The sequence below is a fragment of the Hypanus sabinus genome, chromosome 27 (assembly GCF_030144855.1).
Source record: "Hypanus sabinus isolate sHypSab1 chromosome 27, sHypSab1.hap1, whole genome shotgun sequence".
Lineage (NCBI taxonomy): Eukaryota > Metazoa > Chordata > Chondrichthyes > Myliobatiformes > Dasyatidae > Hypanus > Hypanus sabinus.
Genome location: NC_082732.1, coordinates 38060659 through 38080566, shown reverse-complemented (window position 1 = coordinate 38080566; position 19908 = coordinate 38060659). Strand labels below are relative to the sequence as shown.

The following is a 19908-nucleotide window of genomic DNA, read 5'->3' as shown; positions in this document are numbered from 1 at the left end:
ACAAGCCTCCAGCAGTAATGGTGGATATGAGTTTGACTGCAACATTTAAGCAAACTTTGGATAGATACATGGATGGGTGGGGTATTGGAGGGTGAAGGAGGTGCAGGTCGATGGGAGTAGGCAAAATGCTGCACTGCAAGGTGGAGAAATGATCTCCAGGTACTTAATGCCCGAGGACAGCGAAAAATAAAATGGAGAATTTAAATTAAGCCTTTTGACAACATACACAGGTTACGTTTCCCCGAGTTATTCCAGCTGTAGCTGAAATAACTTCTAATATGTTCTGGATTAGTAATATCGGGAAGAATTTGGTTCTGCGAGATGAGGGTGTGGAGTGATGCTGAGGGCGGAGTCTTCACTTGGCCTCACTTAAGATCATGAAGCAGTTTAAAACAGCCTGTGGTATAAATGACAAGCAAGCATCACATTCACTTGTAGCATCAATACTTTAGACAGAGCTTAGACGGCCGAGAAACAGCCCCTGTGTTAGTACACAGCTCTTGTGTGCTGTGCTGTAGAACATACCCTTGCTACGTTGCTCACTGTAGATATATTAAAAACTGTGTTCCAAACATATTTGCTGTCTGGAGATATTCCACTTAAAGGTCCAGCGCCTACACTCCCGACATGGTCCTGTAACTGGGCTTGGGTAGGTGGTGCTCATGGATGAAGTCTGAGAGCCAGACATGCATTCCACCTCAGGACTTCCAGCTATGGGTCAAAACAAATTACAAAATAAAACTTTATACATTAAAAAATCAGAAGTACGGAGCTTCTGCAAAAAAAGTGAGATATCAGTTAATTTTCAGCATAATATTACAGTGTAATGTAACATCAATAATTCTGACATCGGATGGCTTAGTTATTTTAAAGTGTGCAAAAATATAAAAAGTTGTGTTTATTACATTTTTAAAATGGAATATATATGTTATATACTGTACCTCATAATGGATCAGTAAAATTGATGAAGATTTTAAAAGGGAAACATTGAGAGGATGAAAAGGCATGAGGGAGCTGAGAGAGAGAGAGAGAGAATGTGAGACAGCAGAGTTGGGAATCTCACGCACAAAATGCTGGAGGAGCTCAACAGGTCAGGTAACATCTATGGAAGGGAATAGGCAGTTGACATTTTGGGCTGAGACCCTTCTACAGGACTAGTAAGGAAAGGAGAAGAAGCCAGAATAAGAAGGTAGCGGAGGGGTAGGAGAACAACCTCTCTATCTGTTTTTTCTTGCCCTCCCCTTTGTGCCTCTGGTTCTCTCTCCCTCTCTCTGCCACTCCCTCCCCCTCACTCCCACTCCCCCTCACTCCCACTCCCCTCCCCCTCCCACTCCCTCCCCCTCCTACTCCCACTCCCTCCCTCCCACTCCCACTCTCCCTCCCTCCCTCCCACTCCCTCCCTCCCACTCCCCTCTCCCTCCCTCCCCTCTCCCTCCCTCCCCCTCCTACTCCCACTCCCACTCCCTCCCTGCCACCCCTGTTCATCTTCACTCACACCATGGATGTCATTGAGCTAGAGAAGGTGCACCATTTTTCCTGGAATGTATGATTTTGAGGGATGACCTGTGAGGTGCATAAATACAATGGATGGCTACAGGGCAGGAATTTATCATCAAAGTACTCTGATTATTTATTATACAAGTACGTGTAAGATACTATATGCTGCCCTGAGATTCATTTTTATGTAAGCACAGATAGACATCTTGGTCAGCATGGGCAGCTTGGTATTCCTGCTGTATAACCCTGGGACTCGTACCTGAGAAACAAGTCAAAGGCAAGGTGGCCATAGCTAATTGTACCTGCCCCCTCAGCTTTATCGTTTAACATTCACGCCAAGCAACAAGGAGGCAACGTTTGTCCCTTGAAACCAAATAGTCATAAATCTTTTACTCTGCTAGTCTGGAAATAATACACATAAGACCTACACAATAGACATGCAATGATACTTCGAGCCCTTTTTTTGAGGGGAAAAAAATATTTACAATCGAATCAGTTCCCTTATAATACAAATGATTTCCACTTGAAACTGAATGTATACATGATTTCATGTCTATGCAAATTTAAATTCCTGTAAGAGCATTCTTGCATTTAAAATCAACTCATTTTGTTACATCGTTATTATATTTATACGTGTCGCCATGGTGGCATGGCAGTTAACATGATGCTATCACAGCTTGAGCTGTTCCGGAGTTAGGAGTTCAGTTCCGGCAGTCTGTAAGGAGTTTGTACGTTTTCCCCGTGACCGCATTGGTTTCCTCCGGGTGCTCCTGTTTCCTCCCACAGTCCAAAGACGCTAACGGTTAGTAGGTTAATTGGTCATTGTAAGTTGTCCTGTGATTAGGCCAGGGTTAAATCAGTGGGTTTCTGCACAGAGCCTTGTTCCACACTGAATCTCCAAATAAATACAAATGCTTTTATCACCAATTAGTTGGCAAATTCATGAATTGACAAACGGCTCCTTTTGTAAGGATATCACAAAGATGTACAGTAACATTAGTGGTACAAATGATATCATCTAGCATGTTGTTTGCCTTTATACACATTGGCTCCAGGGAATTCTTCCAGTGATGTAGCCAGGAAATAACTTCCTTTGTTACACAAAGGATTGTTATGGTTGGGAAAGCATGTAAGAGTGGAGGAAGTAGATATAATATCACTTCTCAAGAGTAAATTCGATACCCTCTTGGAAGAGAATGATAGGGTTTGAAGCGAGAGTGAGTGAGAATCAGAGACAAAGTCGAGTTTGTTGTCGTCTGTACAAGTACACGTACACACAGGGGCAATGAGAAACTTACCTGCAGCAGCATCACAGACATAAAGCATCAGATGATCAACTTTCACAGGAAAAGCATAAATTAAACATAAATAATGCATTTTTTTTTACAAAAAGAGCACAACTAAAGCCAAAAAAAACAAGGTTAAGTGCAATGTAAATTGGACAAAGTCCAATTCTTTTTCTTCTTGGGCCCTCATCTCCAGTGGTGCATCGGCCGTCGATGCCAGGAGTTCATCAATGTTTCTGTAATGCACTGTACAGGGGATTGGCCTGTCCAGCTTCACCAGAGCCCTGTTGGCCGGCCTCGCCCATTTCCACCCCTCACAAAGGGTTGGACTTTGAGAGGCCAAAGTAGTTGTGGTGTTGCTGTATTGAGGTGGTGATTAGGGTAGTGCCGGTTAGTTCAAGAACCAAATGTTTGAAGGGAAATGGCTGTTCTTGAACCTGGTGGTGAAAAACTTCAGGCTTCCGTACCTCCTGCCCAATGGGAGCTGTGAGAAGACGGCCTGGATGGTAGGGATATTTGATGACAGATCTTCGATGGTAGGTCTTTTGGGTATCATTGGTCAAGAGATCTTCTGAATCTCTTGACAGAGCCTTGAGTAACCTGTGCCTTTACAGCCTTACAAGCACGTCATGGTATATTACAAATGTGGTGAGAGTTTCTGTCTTCTCTCAAACCCGTGGTTTCTTCTTGAAGTATTGGTTGATCTACGTTCCTTTGTTGCCCTTCCTGCTAAAGAAATTAGGTCCTGAATACCTACAATGTGATTGCAATTTGGGAAGTTGGGGACTCTGGGGCAGGACAGGAAGGAAGACTCTGACTCAAAAGTGGGAGAAGGGTGGACGTGGGTTTGCTGTCGTGGGGACTTACCAAAACAGGCCGTTCAGGATGCCCATCTTCATGCCCAGGTCTCCAGTTATCTTGAGGCTGCTGTAATATCCGAGCATTGGGTGGAATCCAAAGCCAAAATGAGTGTGAAGTTGGAAAAAGTGGCCAAGGTCAAACTGTTTCACAGCAGGATGGTGAAAATTGTCAACAAGCACCTGGGACAGAATTTACAATGGCAGCCTAACACAGGGGTTGCCATCGTGGGGTCCATGGACCCCTTGCTTAATGGTGTTGGTCCATGGCATAAAAAAGGTTGGGAACCCCTGAACTGACAAAACCATAGACAGAGTTTCAGGATTAATCTTGACTGTGAATAAACTGAGTGTTTTAAAATGCATTCTTGAGCTTTGTATTGAGGATTGTGATATCAAACCATGGGAATTGTAGTTGGAAATTATTTTACAGGCATGGGAAATGGTAATCAGTGTAGAGTGACCATCAAACCTGGATAATTACAATTAAGAAACGAGGACAAGGAGAAGCCTCGTGAGCCTGCTCTGCCACTTCGTAAAATCAAAACTCAAAGTAAATTTTATTATCAAAGTACATGTATGTCACCATGTACAGCCCTGAGATTGTTTTTCCTGTGGGTGTGCTCAAGAATAGTAACTATAACAGGATCGATGAAAGATCAACCAGAGTATAGAAGATAACAAATGCAAATATAAATAAATAGCAAAAAATAACGAGAATATGAGTCCTGAACGTGAGATCATTGGTTGTGGGAACATCTCAGTGGATGGGCAAGCACGTGTAGTTATCCCCTTTTGTTCAAGAGCCTGCCTGATAGCTGTGGTGCGGTAACTGTTCTTGAAATAATTTGCTGGTTCCTGCTCTGTAGCCATTTCCCTTAATTCCTTTTGTACCCTTGTCTGTGCCTGTTGTAAATACTCAGTCATTACGTATGTTCACAGATCAGACCTGTCAGTCCGATCTTTCAATATGCATGATGAATGGGATTGCCGAGGATTAACTAGTCTCTGAGTTAGGAAACTTATCAGCCTGGTTATTATCGTGATCAGAAGATTGTGGAGAAGAAGAGAGATGGTGTATGAATGCATCATTTACTTTGCAAGAATCTCCTTTTTAAATCATTATTTAAGTATTAGAACATAGAACACTACAGAACCTTCAGCCCACGATGTTGTGCTGACTATTTAACCTTACCTACTCTAAGATCAATCTAATCCTTCCCTGCCCCACAGTATCCATGTGCCCACCAAAAAGTCCCTTCAGTAGATCTCTAACGTCTGTGCCTCTACCCCCACCCTTGACAGTGTGTTCAACACACCTACTACTCTGTGAAATTTTGAATTGTGAAAATGATTAAAAGGTTAAAACAAGGATAATTTGAAATGAGTTGTTCAGGAAAATAATGGTGATCTTGAGATAGAAGTTGAACTTGTGTGTCGGTGCAGTCATGGATTGTTATTTTTAACCCCCCCTATTAATCAGTCCCACTTCTGGTCAGTATGTGCTGATCCCTGATATAGATACTGGTTACAGGTGCATAGGCCGTTAATGATCTGACATCTTCCCTGTTTTGGTGAATAGTTTGGCATTGGAGAGTGAAGGACAATATCTCATCAATGATAGCCACCAAAGAACATGACAGTAAGACAACTGATCCAGGGAGACCCACATTTGGGGCTGAGAGGGAAATGGATCAGCCATGATGAAATGGCAGAGCTGACTCGATGGGCCAAATGGCCTGACTCTGCTCCCATATCTTATGGATTTACAGTCTTATTTGGATCTACAGAGCAATTTGCAGCACATTTAAATCACAAAATGCTATTATGTAGAGTGTCTATGTTTCAAAAACGCTGATGAAGAATTTTCGACTTCCACTTACAAAGAACGTTTATGAATCTCCTTGCTCCCAAGGATGCAATAACTTTTTAAACATCTTTCACGTTAGTAACTGAAGTTGCATTTAGTGTGTGTGTGTGTGTGTGTGTGTGTGTGTGTGTATGTATATGAGAGCGAGAGAGGAACAATTAAATGCATGAATGAGATGAAAAATACATATCCAGTGCTCTAACCTTAAGTCCCCATACAATATACACTCAGTGGTCACTTTATTAGGTACTGGAGAGGAATCCAGTGCAGTCTTCTGCTGCTGTAGCCTGTCCACTTCAAGGTTCAGCGTGTTGTGTGTTCAGAGACGCTCTTCTACACACTGCTGTTGTTACGTGTGGCTATTTAAGTTACTGTCAGCTTGAACCAGACTGTCCATTCTCCTCTCACCTCTCTCATTAACAATGCATTTTCCCCCACAGAACTGCTGCTCGCTGGATGTTTTGTTTTTCACACCATTCTCTGTGAACTCTAGAGACTGTTGTGCATGAAAATCCCAGGAGATCAGCAGTTTCTGAAATAATTGTTTCTATCTGGCAGGAACAATCATTCCACAGTCAAAGTGACTGAGAACATATTTCTTCCCCATTCTAATGTTTGGTCTGAAGAACAAATGAGCCTATGCATCGAGTTGCTGCCACATAAATGGCTGATTAGATATTTGCATTAATGAGCAGGTGTACCTAATATAGTGGCCACTGTGTGCTTCTCTGCACAAATAAAACTGACTTTTTGTATCCTTATCTCTGTTTCCCCTCAGAAGCTTTTATCGGTTTGAGGCCGTTTGGGATAGCTCTTTACACAATTCCCTCCTCCTAAACCGCGTGACTCCATATGGAGAAAGGATCTACATGACGCTTTCTGCGTACCTGGAGGTTAGTTCACTTGACTTGTGTCCAAAAATCCGTAGTGGCTTCTGATTGAGTTCAGCCCTGCTTCACAACAGTTCGACTGCAGCAAAGATGCAGGGACCAGTTCACTGGACTTAAACCAAGGGAGTTCAGATTAAATCTGTGGCCAGAGTTTTTCTGCAATGGGTTCAGAAAAACTGATCCATCATAAACACAAGAGATTCTGCAGATGCTGGAAATCCAAAGTAGCACGTGCACATACAGACGCAGACAGACAGACACACACACACACACACACACACACTCACGTACAGGCATACACACACACACACCACCCCCCCCAAAGGTTGGGCAGCATCTATGGAAAGGAACAAGCAGTCAACATTTTGAGCCAAGACCCTAATCTATCACATTCGTTACAAGGTTCGTTCAGTCTAGCCACACATGCTACACTCCTAAGCCCTAGTGTGGTGTTTTATACAAAATACATGTTACTGTAGTTTGGGACTGTGTCATTCTGAATGACATGTTGCCTTAGTGTAACACACACAAAATGCTGGCGGAACTCAGCAAATCAGGCAGTGACCGAGGAGGGGAATAAACTGTCGGCGTTTTGGGCCATCGTTTCCGGGACTGGAGAGGAAGGGGACAGAGTCCAGAATAAGGAAGTGTGGTCAGGGGAGGGAGTGCAAGCTGGCAGGTGTAAGTGAGACCAGGTGAGGGGGAAGGTGGGTGGGTCGTGGAAGGGGTTGAAGGAAGAAGCCAGGAGGTGATAGGTGGGAGAGGCAAGAGGCTGAAGGAGGAGAAATCTGTCAGGAGAGGACTGTGGACGAAAGGAAAGGGGCATCAGCGGGAGGTGATTGGCAGGTGAGGGGGAGCAGAAAAGGGGTGAGAGAGGAACCAGAATGGGGGAATAGAAAAAGAGAAAAAGGGGAAGGGGAAGAAATTACCCGAAGTTAGAAAAATCTATGTCCGTGCCATCCAATTGGAGGCTACCCACGTGGAATCTGAGGTGTTGCTCCTTCAACCTGGGTGTTGACCTGATGGTGGCAATACAGAAGAATGTGGACCGACATGTCAGAATGGGAATGGGAAGTTGAATTGAAATAGGATATCTGGCCTAACAGAGCAGAGGTGCTCGGCAAAGTGGTTCACCCATCTCTGTCAGGTTCCCACCATTGCAGAGTTGCCTTAGTAGGAGTTCTTGAGGTTGGGGAGAAAGTACAACTTGGGGCACATTGTTTACGAACAAAGGACCTCTGTTCCAATGCAGATGCAGATTGCCATGCTGTGTTTCAGTTCGCCTGCATTTTGATTTGTGTCACTTTGTAAGGAGAGGAATTCACACTGATTGCTAGCACAGAATCTGCAGTGTAAATGGTGCTTCTGTCTTCTGTTCCAATTCTGATGTTCAGTTCTATTAACTATAATGGAATCATATTCTTGGAGCAAAGATTAAAGAAGGATTATCCTTATTTGTCACCTGTACATCCAAACATGCAATGAAATATGTTATAGTCATAGAAAAGTACAGCACCAAAGCAGGCCCTTTAGCCCATCTAGTCTGTGATGAACCATTTAAACTGTCTTAGTCTCATCAACTGCACCCAGACTAAGCCCTCCTTACCCCTACCATCCAGGTACCTATCTAAACTTCTCTTAAAAATGGAAATTGAGCTCACATGCACCACTTGCGTTGGCCACTTGTTCCTCTCTTCTCATGGCCCTCAGTGAAGATTTCCCTCATGTTCCCTGTGAACTTTTCACCCTTTACCCATGACCTCCAGTTGTAGTGCTACCCAACCTCAGTGCAAAAAGCCTGCTTGCATTTACCCTCTCTATACCCCTCATAATTTTGTATGCCTCTATCAAATCTCCCCTCAATCTCCTGTTGTTTGTGTCAATGATCAGCACGGTCCAAAGATGTGCCTGGGGCAGGCTGCCAGTGTTGCCCTGCTTCCAACACCAACATAGCATTCCATAATTTACCACCACTAACCCGTACGTCTTTGAACGTTAGCGGAAACCGGAGCGCCCAGAAGAAACCCACTTGGTCACGGGAAGAACGTAGAAAATCCCTACGCAAACTCCCATAGCAGGAATGGAAGCCCAGTCACTGGCACAGTAAAGTATTACACTAGCCACTATGCAACTGTGCCACTCAATAGTCAATAGGTGCAGAAGTAGACCATTCGGCCCTTCGAGCCTGCACCGCCACTTTGAGATCATAGCCTATCATCTACTATCAATACCCGGTTCCTGCCTTGTCCCCATATCCCTTGATTCCCCTATCCATAAGATATCTATCTAGCTCCTTCTTGAAAGCATCCAGAGAATTGGCCTCCACTGCCTTCCGAGGCAGTGCATTCTAGACCCCCACAACTCTCTGGGAGAAGAAGTTTTTCCTTAACTCTGTCCTAAATGACCTACCCCTTATTCTCAAACCATGCCCTCTGGTACTGGACTCTCCCAGCATCTGGAACATATTTCCTGCCTCTATCTTGTCCAATTCCTTAATAATCTTATATGTTTCAATCAGATCCCCTCTCAATCTCCTTAATTCCAGCGTGTACAAGCCCAGTCTCTCTAACCTCTCTGCGTAAGACAGTCCAGACATCCCAGGAATTAACCTCGTGAATCTACGCTGCACTTCCTCTACAGCCAGGATGTCCTTCCTTAACCCTGGAGACCAAAACTGTACACAATACTCCAGGTGTGGTCTCACCAGGGCTCTGTACAAATGCAAGAGGATTTCCTTGCTCTTGTACTCAATTCCCTTTGTAATAAAGGCCAACATTCCATTAGCCTTCTTCACTGCCTGCTGCACTTGCTCATTCACCTTCAGTGACTGATGAACAAGGACTCCTAGATCTCCTTGTATTTCTCCCTTACCTAACTCTACACCGTTCAGATAATAATCTGCCTTCCTGTTCTTACTCCCAAAGTCGATAACCTCACACTTATTCACATTAAATGTCATCTGCCAAGTATCAGCCCACTCACCCAGCCTATCCAAGTCACCCTGAATTCTCCTAACATCCTCATCACATGTCACACTGCCACCCAGCTTAGTATCATCAGCAAATTTGCTGATGTTATTCTCAATGCCTTCATCTAAATCGTTGACGTAAATTGTAAGCAGCTTTGGTCCCAGTACCGAGCCCAGTGGCACCCCACTAGTCACCACCTGCCATTCCGAGAAACACCCATTCACCGCTACCCTTTGCTTTCTATCTGCCAACCAGTTTTCTATCCATGTCAATGTCTTCCCCCCAATGCCCTGAGCTTTGATTTTACCCACCAATCTCCTATGTGGGACCTTATCAAATGCCTTCTGAAAATAGAGGTACACTACGTCCACTGGATATCCCCCGTCTAACTTCCTGGTTACATCCTCGAAAAACTCCAACAGATTAGTCAAGCATGATTTACCCTTGGTAAATCCATGCTGGGTCGGCCCAATCCTATCACTGCTATCTAGATATGCCACTATTTCATCTTTAATAATGGACTCTAGCATCTTCCCCACCACCGATGTCAGGCTGACAGGTCGATAGTTCTCTGTTTTCTCCTTCCCTCCTTTCTTAAAAAGTGGGATAACATTAGCCATTCTCCAATCCTCAGGAACTGATCCTGAATCTAAGGAACATTGGAAAATGATTACCAATGCATCTGCAATTTCCAGGGCCACCTCCTTTAGTACCCTAGGATGCAGACCATCTGGACCTGGGGATTTGTCAGCCTTCAGTCCCATTAGTCTACTCACCACCGTTTCCTTCCTAATGTCAATCTGTTTCATTTCCTCTGTTACCCTATGTCCTTGGCCCATCCATACATCTGGGAGATTGCTTGTGTCTTCCTTAGTGAAGACAGATCTAAAGTACTTATTAAATTCTTCTGCCATTTCTCTGTTTCCCATAACAATTTCACCCAATTCATTCTTCAAGGGCCCAACATTGTTCTTAACTATCTTCTTTCTCTTCACATACCTAAAAAAGCTTTTGCCATCCTCCTTTATATTCCTGGCTAGCTTGCGTTCGTACCTCATTTTTTCTCCCCGTATTGCCTTTTTAGTTAAGTTCTGTTGTTCCTTAAAATCTTCCCAATCATCTGTCCTCCCACTCACCTTAGCTCTGTCATACTTCCTTTTTTTTAATGCTATGCAATCTCTGACTTCCTTTGTCAACCACTGTGGCCCCTTTCCCCCTTTGAATCCTTCCTTCTCCGGGGGATGAACTGATTTTGCTCCTTGTACATTATTCCCAAGAATACCTGCTATTGCTGTTCCACTGTCTTTTCTGCTGGGCTATCTGTCCAGTCAACTTTGGCCAGCTCCTCCCTTATGGCTCCATAGTTTCCCCTGTTCAACTGCAACACTGACACCTCCGAGCTGCCCTTATCCTTCTCAAATTGCAGATGAAAACATCATATTGTGATCACCACCTCCTAATGGCTCCTTTACTTCAAGATCGCTTATCAAATCCTGTTCATTACATAACACTAAATCCAGAATAGTCTTGTCCCTGGTCGGCTCTCGTACAAGCTGTTCCAAGAATGCATCCCATAGGCACTCTACAAACTCCCTATCCTGTGGTCCAGCACCAACCTGATTCTCCCAGTTCACCTGCATGTTGAAATCCCCCATAACTACTGCGACATTACCTTTGCCACGTGCCAATGTTAACTCCCTATTCAACTTGCACCCAATATCCATGCTACTGTTTGGGGGCCTGTAGACAACACTCATTTGGGTCCTTTTGCCCTTACTGTTCCTCAGTTCTATCCACACAGACTCTACTTCTCCTGACCCTATGTCCCCCCTTGCAAAGGACTGAATCTCATTCCTCACCAACAGGGCCACCCCACCCCCTCTGCCCACATTTCTGTCCCTACGATAGCACGTATACCCTTGTACATTCATTTCCCAGGTCTGATCTCCCTGCAGCCATGTCTCCGTTATCCCAACAACATCATAGTTACCCATTCGCACCCGAGCTTCAAGCTCTTCCGCCTTATTTCTGACACTTCGTGCATTCAGATATAGCACTCGGACTTAAAGATGGTACAATTTTGTCTGTGCTCTTGATCGTCATCTGTTTCTGCACTCTTTGAACTTGCAGCTTGACCATTGCATCCAGCCAGCAGTGATCACCAAAGACATCTGTATGGTCTTCTACTCCCGGGATGCCAAGATTACACCTCCGCGCTCCCTGCGTAACCTGTTTGGCAGCGGCTATGCAAAGACACCTGACTGGTACTTCCAAAATCAAAGTGGCGCTTAGAAGTGCTGCCTCTTCTAACTTATATTGGAAGAAATTTTACCTGTAGTTTTACTTACAATTCTTTCACTGATGTAATTAAACTTGTAAGCTATTGCTTCTCAGAAATGACTTGTGGCAAATGTAAAACACTGTAAATTGTGAGAGCAGATACTGATGTCAAAAACAGAAAGTTGTGACCTCTTCTTTTCCTTTTCTTTCAGTAATCGAATAAGTGGTATTTATGAGCTTAGCCTGTGCAAAATGGCAGACAGAGGCAGCCCTGGTAAGTACAAGATCCCTCTGATTTGGTTCGCTTTCTACGTTACCCAGATAACTATTGCAATATTAGCATGCACAGCTTGGTAGGAGCTTGCTTAGGTTTGAGTACAGGAGTTGAGATGTTATGTTGAAGTTGTACAAGGTGTTGGTGAGGCTCAGTTTGGAGTATTGTGTGCCATTCTGGTCACCTATCAGAGAAAGTTTACAAAGGGGATGTTGCCGTGACTTGGGGACCTCAGGTATAGGAAAGGTTCAACAGATTAGGACTTTCTTCACTGGAAAGGAGGAGATCAAGGGGAGATTTGATAGCGATACAGTATACAAAATTATGAGGGTGGTGGGGTGAAGATATGTTGCTACCAAAGGAGGTATAAGGTGCTCCTTCCCTCCACTAGCCTGGAGGTCACCCTTGGGCAAGGGGTAGAACCTGCTTAGCCCCTGATCAGGGTCACATGAAGCCATGGGAGCTGGTGGTGGAGGATCGTATGAGCAGCCGGTGCAGATCACAAGTCCTGGTCATACAACCACTGATAGGCAGACAATATCCGATGATTGTCTCTATAATGGCTGGGGTTTCTCATCTTGTAAAGACACTGCCCAGAAGAAGGCAATGGCAAACCACTTCTGTAGAATGATTTGCCAAGAACAATCATGGACACGGAAAGACCATGATCGTCTACATCATACGACACGGCACAGAACGAACAATGCAAAATTGAGGGTTAATGCAAGCAAGATCTTTCCATTGAGAATGGGTGAGACTAGAACCAGAGGTCATGGGTTAAGAGTGAAGGGTGAAATATTTAAGGGGAACTGGACGGGGAAACACCTTCATTCAGAGTATGAACGAGTTGCCAGAGGAAGTGGTGGATGCAGATTTGATTGCAAGATTTAAGAGAAACTTGGATAAGCACATGGATGGGTTTGTACAAGTGTATGGATGGGAGGGGTATAGAGAGCTATAGTCCAGATACAGCTCAATGCGATTAGGCAGAATAACAGTTGAGCACTGACTAGATGGGCTGAAGGGCCCTTTTCTGTGACTCTATGACTGCTTTTCAAGATGAGAGAACCAGAGGCAAAAGACGCCGTTAGTCCATCACTGGTTCCTATTAGCCTTCACTTTAGAACATAGAATAATACAGCACAGTACAGGCCCTTCGGCCCACAATGTTGTGCTGACCTTTAAACCCTGCCTCCCATATACCCCCCCCCCCCACCTTAAATTCCTCCATATACCTGTCTAGTAGTCTCTGAAATTTCACTAGTGTATCTGCCTCCACCACTGACTCAGGCAGTGCATACCACGCACCAACCACTCTCTGAGTGAAAAACCTTCCTCTAATATCTCCCTTGAACTTCCCTCCCCTTACCTTAAAGCCATGTCCTCTTGTACTGAGTGAGCAGTGATGCCCTGGGGAAGAGGTGCTGGCTGTCCACTCTATCTATTCCTCTTAATATCTTGTATGCCTCTATCATGTCTCCTCTCATCCTCCTTCTCTCCGGAGAGTAAAGCCCTAGCTCCCTTAATCTTAAGATGCAAAGTGTTCTCCGCCACAAACTTCTGTCACCTGCACTGTCTCATTTCCTAATAGCAGATCAAATATCGCACACTCTCTTGTTGGGACTTCCCCGTACTGATTAAGGAAACTTTCCTGATTACAATGGCAAACTCTATCTCATCCAGTCTTTTTACAGTATGCGATTCACAGTCAATATGTGGAATGTTAAAATCACCTGCTATAACAACCTCATGTTTCTTGCAACAGTCTTCAATACTTCTCTACAAGTTTGTTCCTCTAAATCCCTCAGGTGGTCTGTGATTAAACCCCGTTAACATGGTCATACCTTTCATTTTGAACTGACATGTTCAAAATACATGACATTTTGAACTGTTACAGCCCACCTTGTGACCTTTGATTCAAGTGATCAGGAGCTTCGAAGAGCAGTTAAAGGTCAGCCATGGTGTGGCATTGGTGGGCCAGGTCCCTCCACCCTCTGAGTCCACAATGACCATTGGGTGCACTGATTAGACTTTATTCTCCAAACGTTCCCGTCATCTGCCAAGTTCCACCCATCACCTGCATGCTGGGGGAGATCGGAGAGGCCAGTTAACCTGCTAGCTCCTGCATGGGTTGTGAGAAGAGACCTACAGGGAGAGAGTTCAATCTGCACGTGCGCCCACAGACTGACACGGATACGCACGCACAGACACACACAAACAGAAACCTCCAGAAGTCTGGATTGAATCCAGGTCACCGGAATTATGAGGCAGCCCCTGCGCCACTGTGTCTCTGTTCTTAAATGTATTGCTCATTGTGAAGCTACTGGGGACATCTGTAGCTTCATGTAGAAAATGTGTTTCCATTTATCATGAAGGACGTCACTTGAGGCTACCGATATACGTAGCTAATTCCCAGTTTGTGTTTTCTCCAGTGTTGTGTTTGAAAAATCACTCTGATTGGGGGTGTAGCGTTACTGTACCAGTCATTGGGTGTAGTGTTAATGTATGATGATATAGTGTTACTGTAGAGTTAAATGGGAGTAGTGTACAGTGTGTGGAAAATTAATCTGTGAGGATGTAATGTTACTGACATGATATCTGAGTGGGGTGTTAATGTAAGTGGGTGGAAAGTTAATGTTACTGTAGTGTTCAGTGGACATAGTGGTGTAGTGTTGCTGTAATGATCAGTAGACATAGTGTTGATGTAAGTTGAACAGTCTAATATGCAGGAACAATCGCTGGTGTGTTCCAGGAATGCAACGAAGGAGAAGGAAGATTTTAGACACCTCGGTTGCCTACGTAAGGGGAGAGGAGAACCTGGCCGGCTGGAGACCCCGTGGGGACAGCCTCATCCTGGAACACCAGTGGGAGCTGGAAAAGCTGGACCTCTTGCACGAGGTAATCTTCAGATTTCCATAGCCCAGTGTGTTGGGGACCTTTGGAATTCTGTAACCTAGGAGGCTGGGATTTGTGGAATTCTGTGGCCCAGAGCAAAATTACAGTTTCTCCGTTGCTCAGTGTCTTCAATGTCTGGTCGATATGAACCAAAGGGGCATTTTATGATAGCCATTAGCCCACACAACCTGTCTTTGGGATGTGGGAGGAGACCAGGGGGCCATAGAGAGAATGTCCAAGTTCCACATGCTGCTCCCAAGGTCACGATTGAACCTTACTACCCGCTACATTGCTGCACCGCCCTACGAACCCAGCTGGGAGGAGCAACGCGGTAAAAGTGGAACAAGCTGGACAATTTAGAGGGGTATGCGGACAATCTGTAAACTGCATGCCGTGTCTTCAGGGGGAACGTTTTGGGTTGATTTAAAGAAGGTTTAAAGTATTTTGCACTGGGCTTCACTAAGACTACTAGCTACATAAAGGTCAAGAATCCAGTGGCCAACAGGCAACTTTTTTTCTCTGAGTTCCAAACTGAGGCCCCGTAAGACATTGGCCAGGCACACTTGGAGCAGCTTTCAACCCCTTGTCTAAGAAAGGATGTGCTGGCATTGGAGGGGGTCTAGAGAAAGTTCATGAGAATGGTCCCAGGTATGAAAGGGTTAACATATGAGGAGCATTTGATGGCTCTGGGCCTGTACCCACTGGAGTTTAGAAAAATGGGGCGGGGTGGTTCTCATTGAAACCTATTGAATATTGAAAGGTCGAGATAGAGTGGATGTGGGAAGGATGTTTCTGATAGTGGGGATCCAGAGGGCCCGGCCTCAGAATAGAAAGACGTCCCTTTAGAACAGAGGTGATGAAGAATTTCTTCAGCCAGAGGGTGGTGAATCTTTGCCACAGACAGCTGTAGATGCTAAGTCATTGGATATATTTATTCTTGATTAGTAAGGCATCAAAAATTATGGGTAGTTAGGTAAAATGGGCTCGAGAGGGATAATAAATCAGCAGGGGGCCAAATGGCCTTGTGTCTTGCGGTGTTAATGTTCGTTCACGTTTGCTCAGGTTGAGCGGACACGGCACCTGCTGCTGCTGCGAGAGAAACTCAGTGAAGCAGCTCCGAAATCCCTCTGCGACTCCATCTCCCCGAGCTTGAGCAGCGGGACGCTCAGCGCCTCCACCAGCATCTCCTCGCAGATTTCCACCACCACGTTCGAGAGCGCTGTTACCCCCAGTGAAAGCAGCGGCTACGACTCCGCAGACATTCAAAGCCTGGTGGACCGGGAGAAGGAACTGGCAACCAAGGTACTGTGTGCTCAAGGCTGTTTGTGGAGTCAGTTAATATCGGGCCTCAGAACACCTTTATTGTTCCTTTCATGGTGTCCCAAGACACCTTGTCAAAAGATGAAACTCAATATGATAATGACCAGAAAGTATGTGGAGTGAGGGATAATTACACTGGATAACTAATTTTTTTGAAAGTGTGCTTCCTCAGAATTATTTTTTTGTTTATGATAGACCTCCTGAATCTAAACATAGATATAATTTTTCAAACTACTTAGGAATTTGGAGAAACAAAAAATTAACTTTTATCGAACATGATGCATTTAATTGCATGATGGTGCTGACACTTTACAGTATTTCAACTAAGCTAAAAATGTTTTGTTGATGATTTTCATTTGTACTCAGTGTCTGAGGCTTCTTGCTTAAGTGTCCATCAATAATCAGCCGACATTGATGGAATTCCAGTTGCCACAATACTGTTTCTCCATGACCACAATGTCCTGGTGAAACCTTCCCCCGTGCTCGTCTCTGACCGTCCCAGGATTTGCAGGGAAGAAGTCTAAATGGGAATGCAGAAAATGAATCTTTAGTAGCATGCTGCACTTAATGCTTTTGTATGCTTGAAGCACGTTGTCAACCAGTTCACGTAGTTCAGTGCACTGTAGTTGCCAAGAGGATTTTCAGCAACATCTTTGGATGCCTTCCATGCGATTTTCTCCGGTCCCACTAGAAGTTCTTCGAATTGCCTGTCATTGATGACCTGTTTGACCAACAAAAATGCCTTCCTTAATCTTGGCATCAGTTATTATGACTTGAATTATGAGCTGAAGTAATAAATATGGGTGATTTCAAGAAAATGGTGCATGTTGAGATTTCATGGTGATTTTTATGATCAGCAGCCTAAAATGCATAAGATACACCTTAAAAGTATTCAGGAAGTAAAATCGTTAAGCTGTCCAGTGTTATTGGCCAAGACTAAGGAAAGGTTTAGAGCAGGGGATCCCAACTTGGGCCTCATGGATCCCTTGCTTAATGGTAGTGATCCATGGCTTAAAGAAGGTTGGGAACCCCTGGTTTAGAGGGGAATGGGCCAAACTCAAGCAAGTGAGACCATCTTAGTCAGTCACCCTGGCTGGCATAGACAAGTTATGCAGAAAGACCTGTGTCCATACCACATCAGTAGAGTACGCTCAGTCTTTTTCCCAGGTGCAGCAAATCAAGAGTTGGGGAGCAAAGGTTTAGGTGGGAGGCTAAATGCTTAGTAGGAACTTCTCGGGGGATTGTTCATCAGTAAATGGAATGAGCTGCCAGCGAAAGTGGTTAAGGCAGGTTCCATTTACTATCAGAGAATGTATACAGTATATGACCTGAAATTCTTACTCTTCACAGACACCCACAAAACAGAAGAGAACCCCAAGGAATGAATGACAGAAAAACATTAGAACCGCATTTAAATGGAGACGAGGAGCAATATCTTTTGCCAGAGAGTGGTGAATCTGTGGAGTTCTTTGCCAAAGGCAACTGTAGAGGCCAAGTCTTTATGTATATTTAATGCAAAGGTTGATAGATTCTTGATAGGTCAGAGCATGAAGGGATACGGGGAGAAGGCAGGAGATTGGGGCTGAGAGGGAAAATGGATCAGCCATGATGAAATGGTGGGGCAGACTTGATAGGTCAAATGGCCTAATTCTGCTCCTATATGTTATGGTCTTTTCCATGATCATGATTGTTCTTGGTAAATTTTTCTACATAAGTGGTTTACCATTGCTTTCTTCTGGGAGTGTCTTTGTGAGACGGGTGACCCCAGACATTATCAATATTCTTCAGCGACTGTTTGCCTGGCATCAGTGGTCGCATAATGAGGATTGATGTACTTCAGCTGCTCATACGTCCATCCACCACCTGCACCTTTTGGCTTTACGTGACCCTGATCTGGTGGAGAGGGGGATGGCACTAAGCAGGCGCTACACCTTGCCCGAGGGTGCCCTGCAGGCTAGCAGAGGGACGGAGCACCTTGCACCTCCTTTGGTAAAGACGCGTCTCCACCCCACTACCCAAGGGCTAGCCCCACAAAAATGCTGGAAGAGCTCAGCAGGTCAGGCAGCGTCTATGGAGGGAGATAAACATCTGGAGGGGAACCCATCTCCTCTTTAGTCCTGATGAAGGATCTTCGCCCTCTACGGAAGCTGAGTTCCTCCATCGTTTCAAGATCGTTTGTTGTCATTCTTCAGGACGTGGTGCAGCACCATCAATATCAATATAAATGCAATCCTATAAAGCACCATGTACAAGTAATTGAGTGTGGCCGTATATACATAAGAAACATAGAAAACCGACAGCATAATACAGGCCCTTCGGCCCACAATGCTGTGCTGAACATGTCCCTACCTTAGAAATTACTAGGCTTACCCTATAACCTTCTATTTTACTAAGCTCCATATACCTATCCAAAAGTCTCTTAAAAGACCCTACCGTGTCCGCCTCCACCACCGTTGCCGGCAGTCCATTCCATGCACTCATCACTCTAAGTAAAAAACTTGCCCCTGACATCTCCTCTGTACCTACTCCCCGGCACCTTAAACCTGTGTCCTCTTGTGGCAACCATTTCAGCCCTGGAATTAGCTTATATACATAGATTTGTATTTAGCGTGAATGCCCACAAAAATGAGTCTCAGTGTGGTATATGGTGACTTGTATTTACTTTGAGCTTTAGACCAATTGTATATAGATGTAGTGATGCGAGGTGCAGGAGTTTCTGAACGTAGGGTGACTCCTGACAAGAGGAACTCTTCTAGGAGCAGCAAGGCTCTGGAAACACAGTAGGACGGTGACTGGGTTAGTGTAGGTATGAGGTGTGGAATGTAAGCATAAAGTGACAGTGAGGGGTTGTGGAGAGAGTGGCTGATGTGGATGTAGAGGTGGAGGGGTGGGTTAATGGGTGGAGGTGTTGATCAGCCTGACAGCTTGTAGAAAGTAACTGGTTTTGACTGTACGGTGTGTGTTACTCCGGCATAATCTGTTGTATCTTTGATTCTCACAGCTTACAGTCAGCAAAAGAGCTATTGGTGCTTCTATTCTTTATGGTTCATCAGCATCCTTGGCCTGTTTCCTACCTGCTCAACGTGTTCTTGATCTTTCTTTCAGTGCCTACGACTTCTCACACACACCTTCAACAAGGAACTGAACCAAGTCTGCAGCAGCATCAGTGACAGCAAAGTAAGTGTGTTTTGTAATCAAATAGACTTTATTCATAATAAATTTACCAGTATAAACAGTGCAGTTCCCTTTTCATTTTACATAACAGAGTCAATGTTTTTAGTACTGTTACATTGCATTCCTTTAAACCAATAGGACAGTTGCCACTCTTGTGTACCCCTTAGGTACAATAATTGCCTACAATAATTGAGGGCCTCTCCCCTCTCCTCCCCCTCTCACCGCTCCCCTCATCCCCCTCCCCCCCCCTTTCACCCCCTCTCACCCCTCCCCTCGTCCCCCTCTCCAAACCCTACAAAATCAGTCGGGTAGCAGGCAAAGTATCAGAGTTGCAATAGTCTGTTCTGACATACTATGATGAAACAATCAAGTGATCAAATACACATGGATATTTGATATTCCTAGGTATTCTGAATTAACAATTCTTACTTGTATATCTAACTTCCTTTGGAAATCTTTTCAAGGAACCTAAATCCTTTAAAAGTAAATGTATATCTGTGTTGCCCGAAACCTTGTATAGAACATTTTTATCACTGAATAAGAAGCTCCTAATCAAACAGCATAGAGCTTTGTTCATCCATCGTCACTTTTACCAA

General features: G+C 44.5%; 1 protein-coding gene and 1 long non-coding RNA gene across 10 annotated transcripts in view; one reads left to right on the top strand and one right to left on the bottom strand.

The window, feature by feature from the left end:
- Positions 1-19908, bottom strand: part of LOC132382235 (uncharacterized) — a 49776-nt gene that overhangs the window by 8567 nt on the left and 21301 nt on the right. Inside the window, exon 3 of the long non-coding RNA XR_009508243.1 lies at positions 526-711. This is a non-coding gene — a long non-coding RNA (uncharacterized LOC132382235). The remainder of the gene's footprint in view (positions 1-525; positions 712-19908) is intronic.
- Positions 1-19908, top strand: part of kif1b (kinesin family member 1B) — a 266957-nt gene that overhangs the window by 232695 nt on the left and 14354 nt on the right. For all 9 annotated transcript variants that reach the window (XM_059952248.1, XM_059952249.1, XM_059952247.1 and 6 more), the window contains 6 exons: positions 6289-6403; positions 11500-11633; positions 11862-11923; positions 14676-14821; positions 15881-16120; positions 19244-19315. In XM_059952248.1, coding sequence (XP_059808231.1) covers positions 6289-6403; positions 11500-11633; positions 11862-11923; positions 14676-14821; positions 15881-16120; positions 19244-19315 — 769 coding nt within the window. The remainder of the gene's footprint in view (positions 1-6288; positions 6404-11499; positions 11634-11861; positions 11924-14675; positions 14822-15880; positions 16121-19243; positions 19316-19908) is intronic.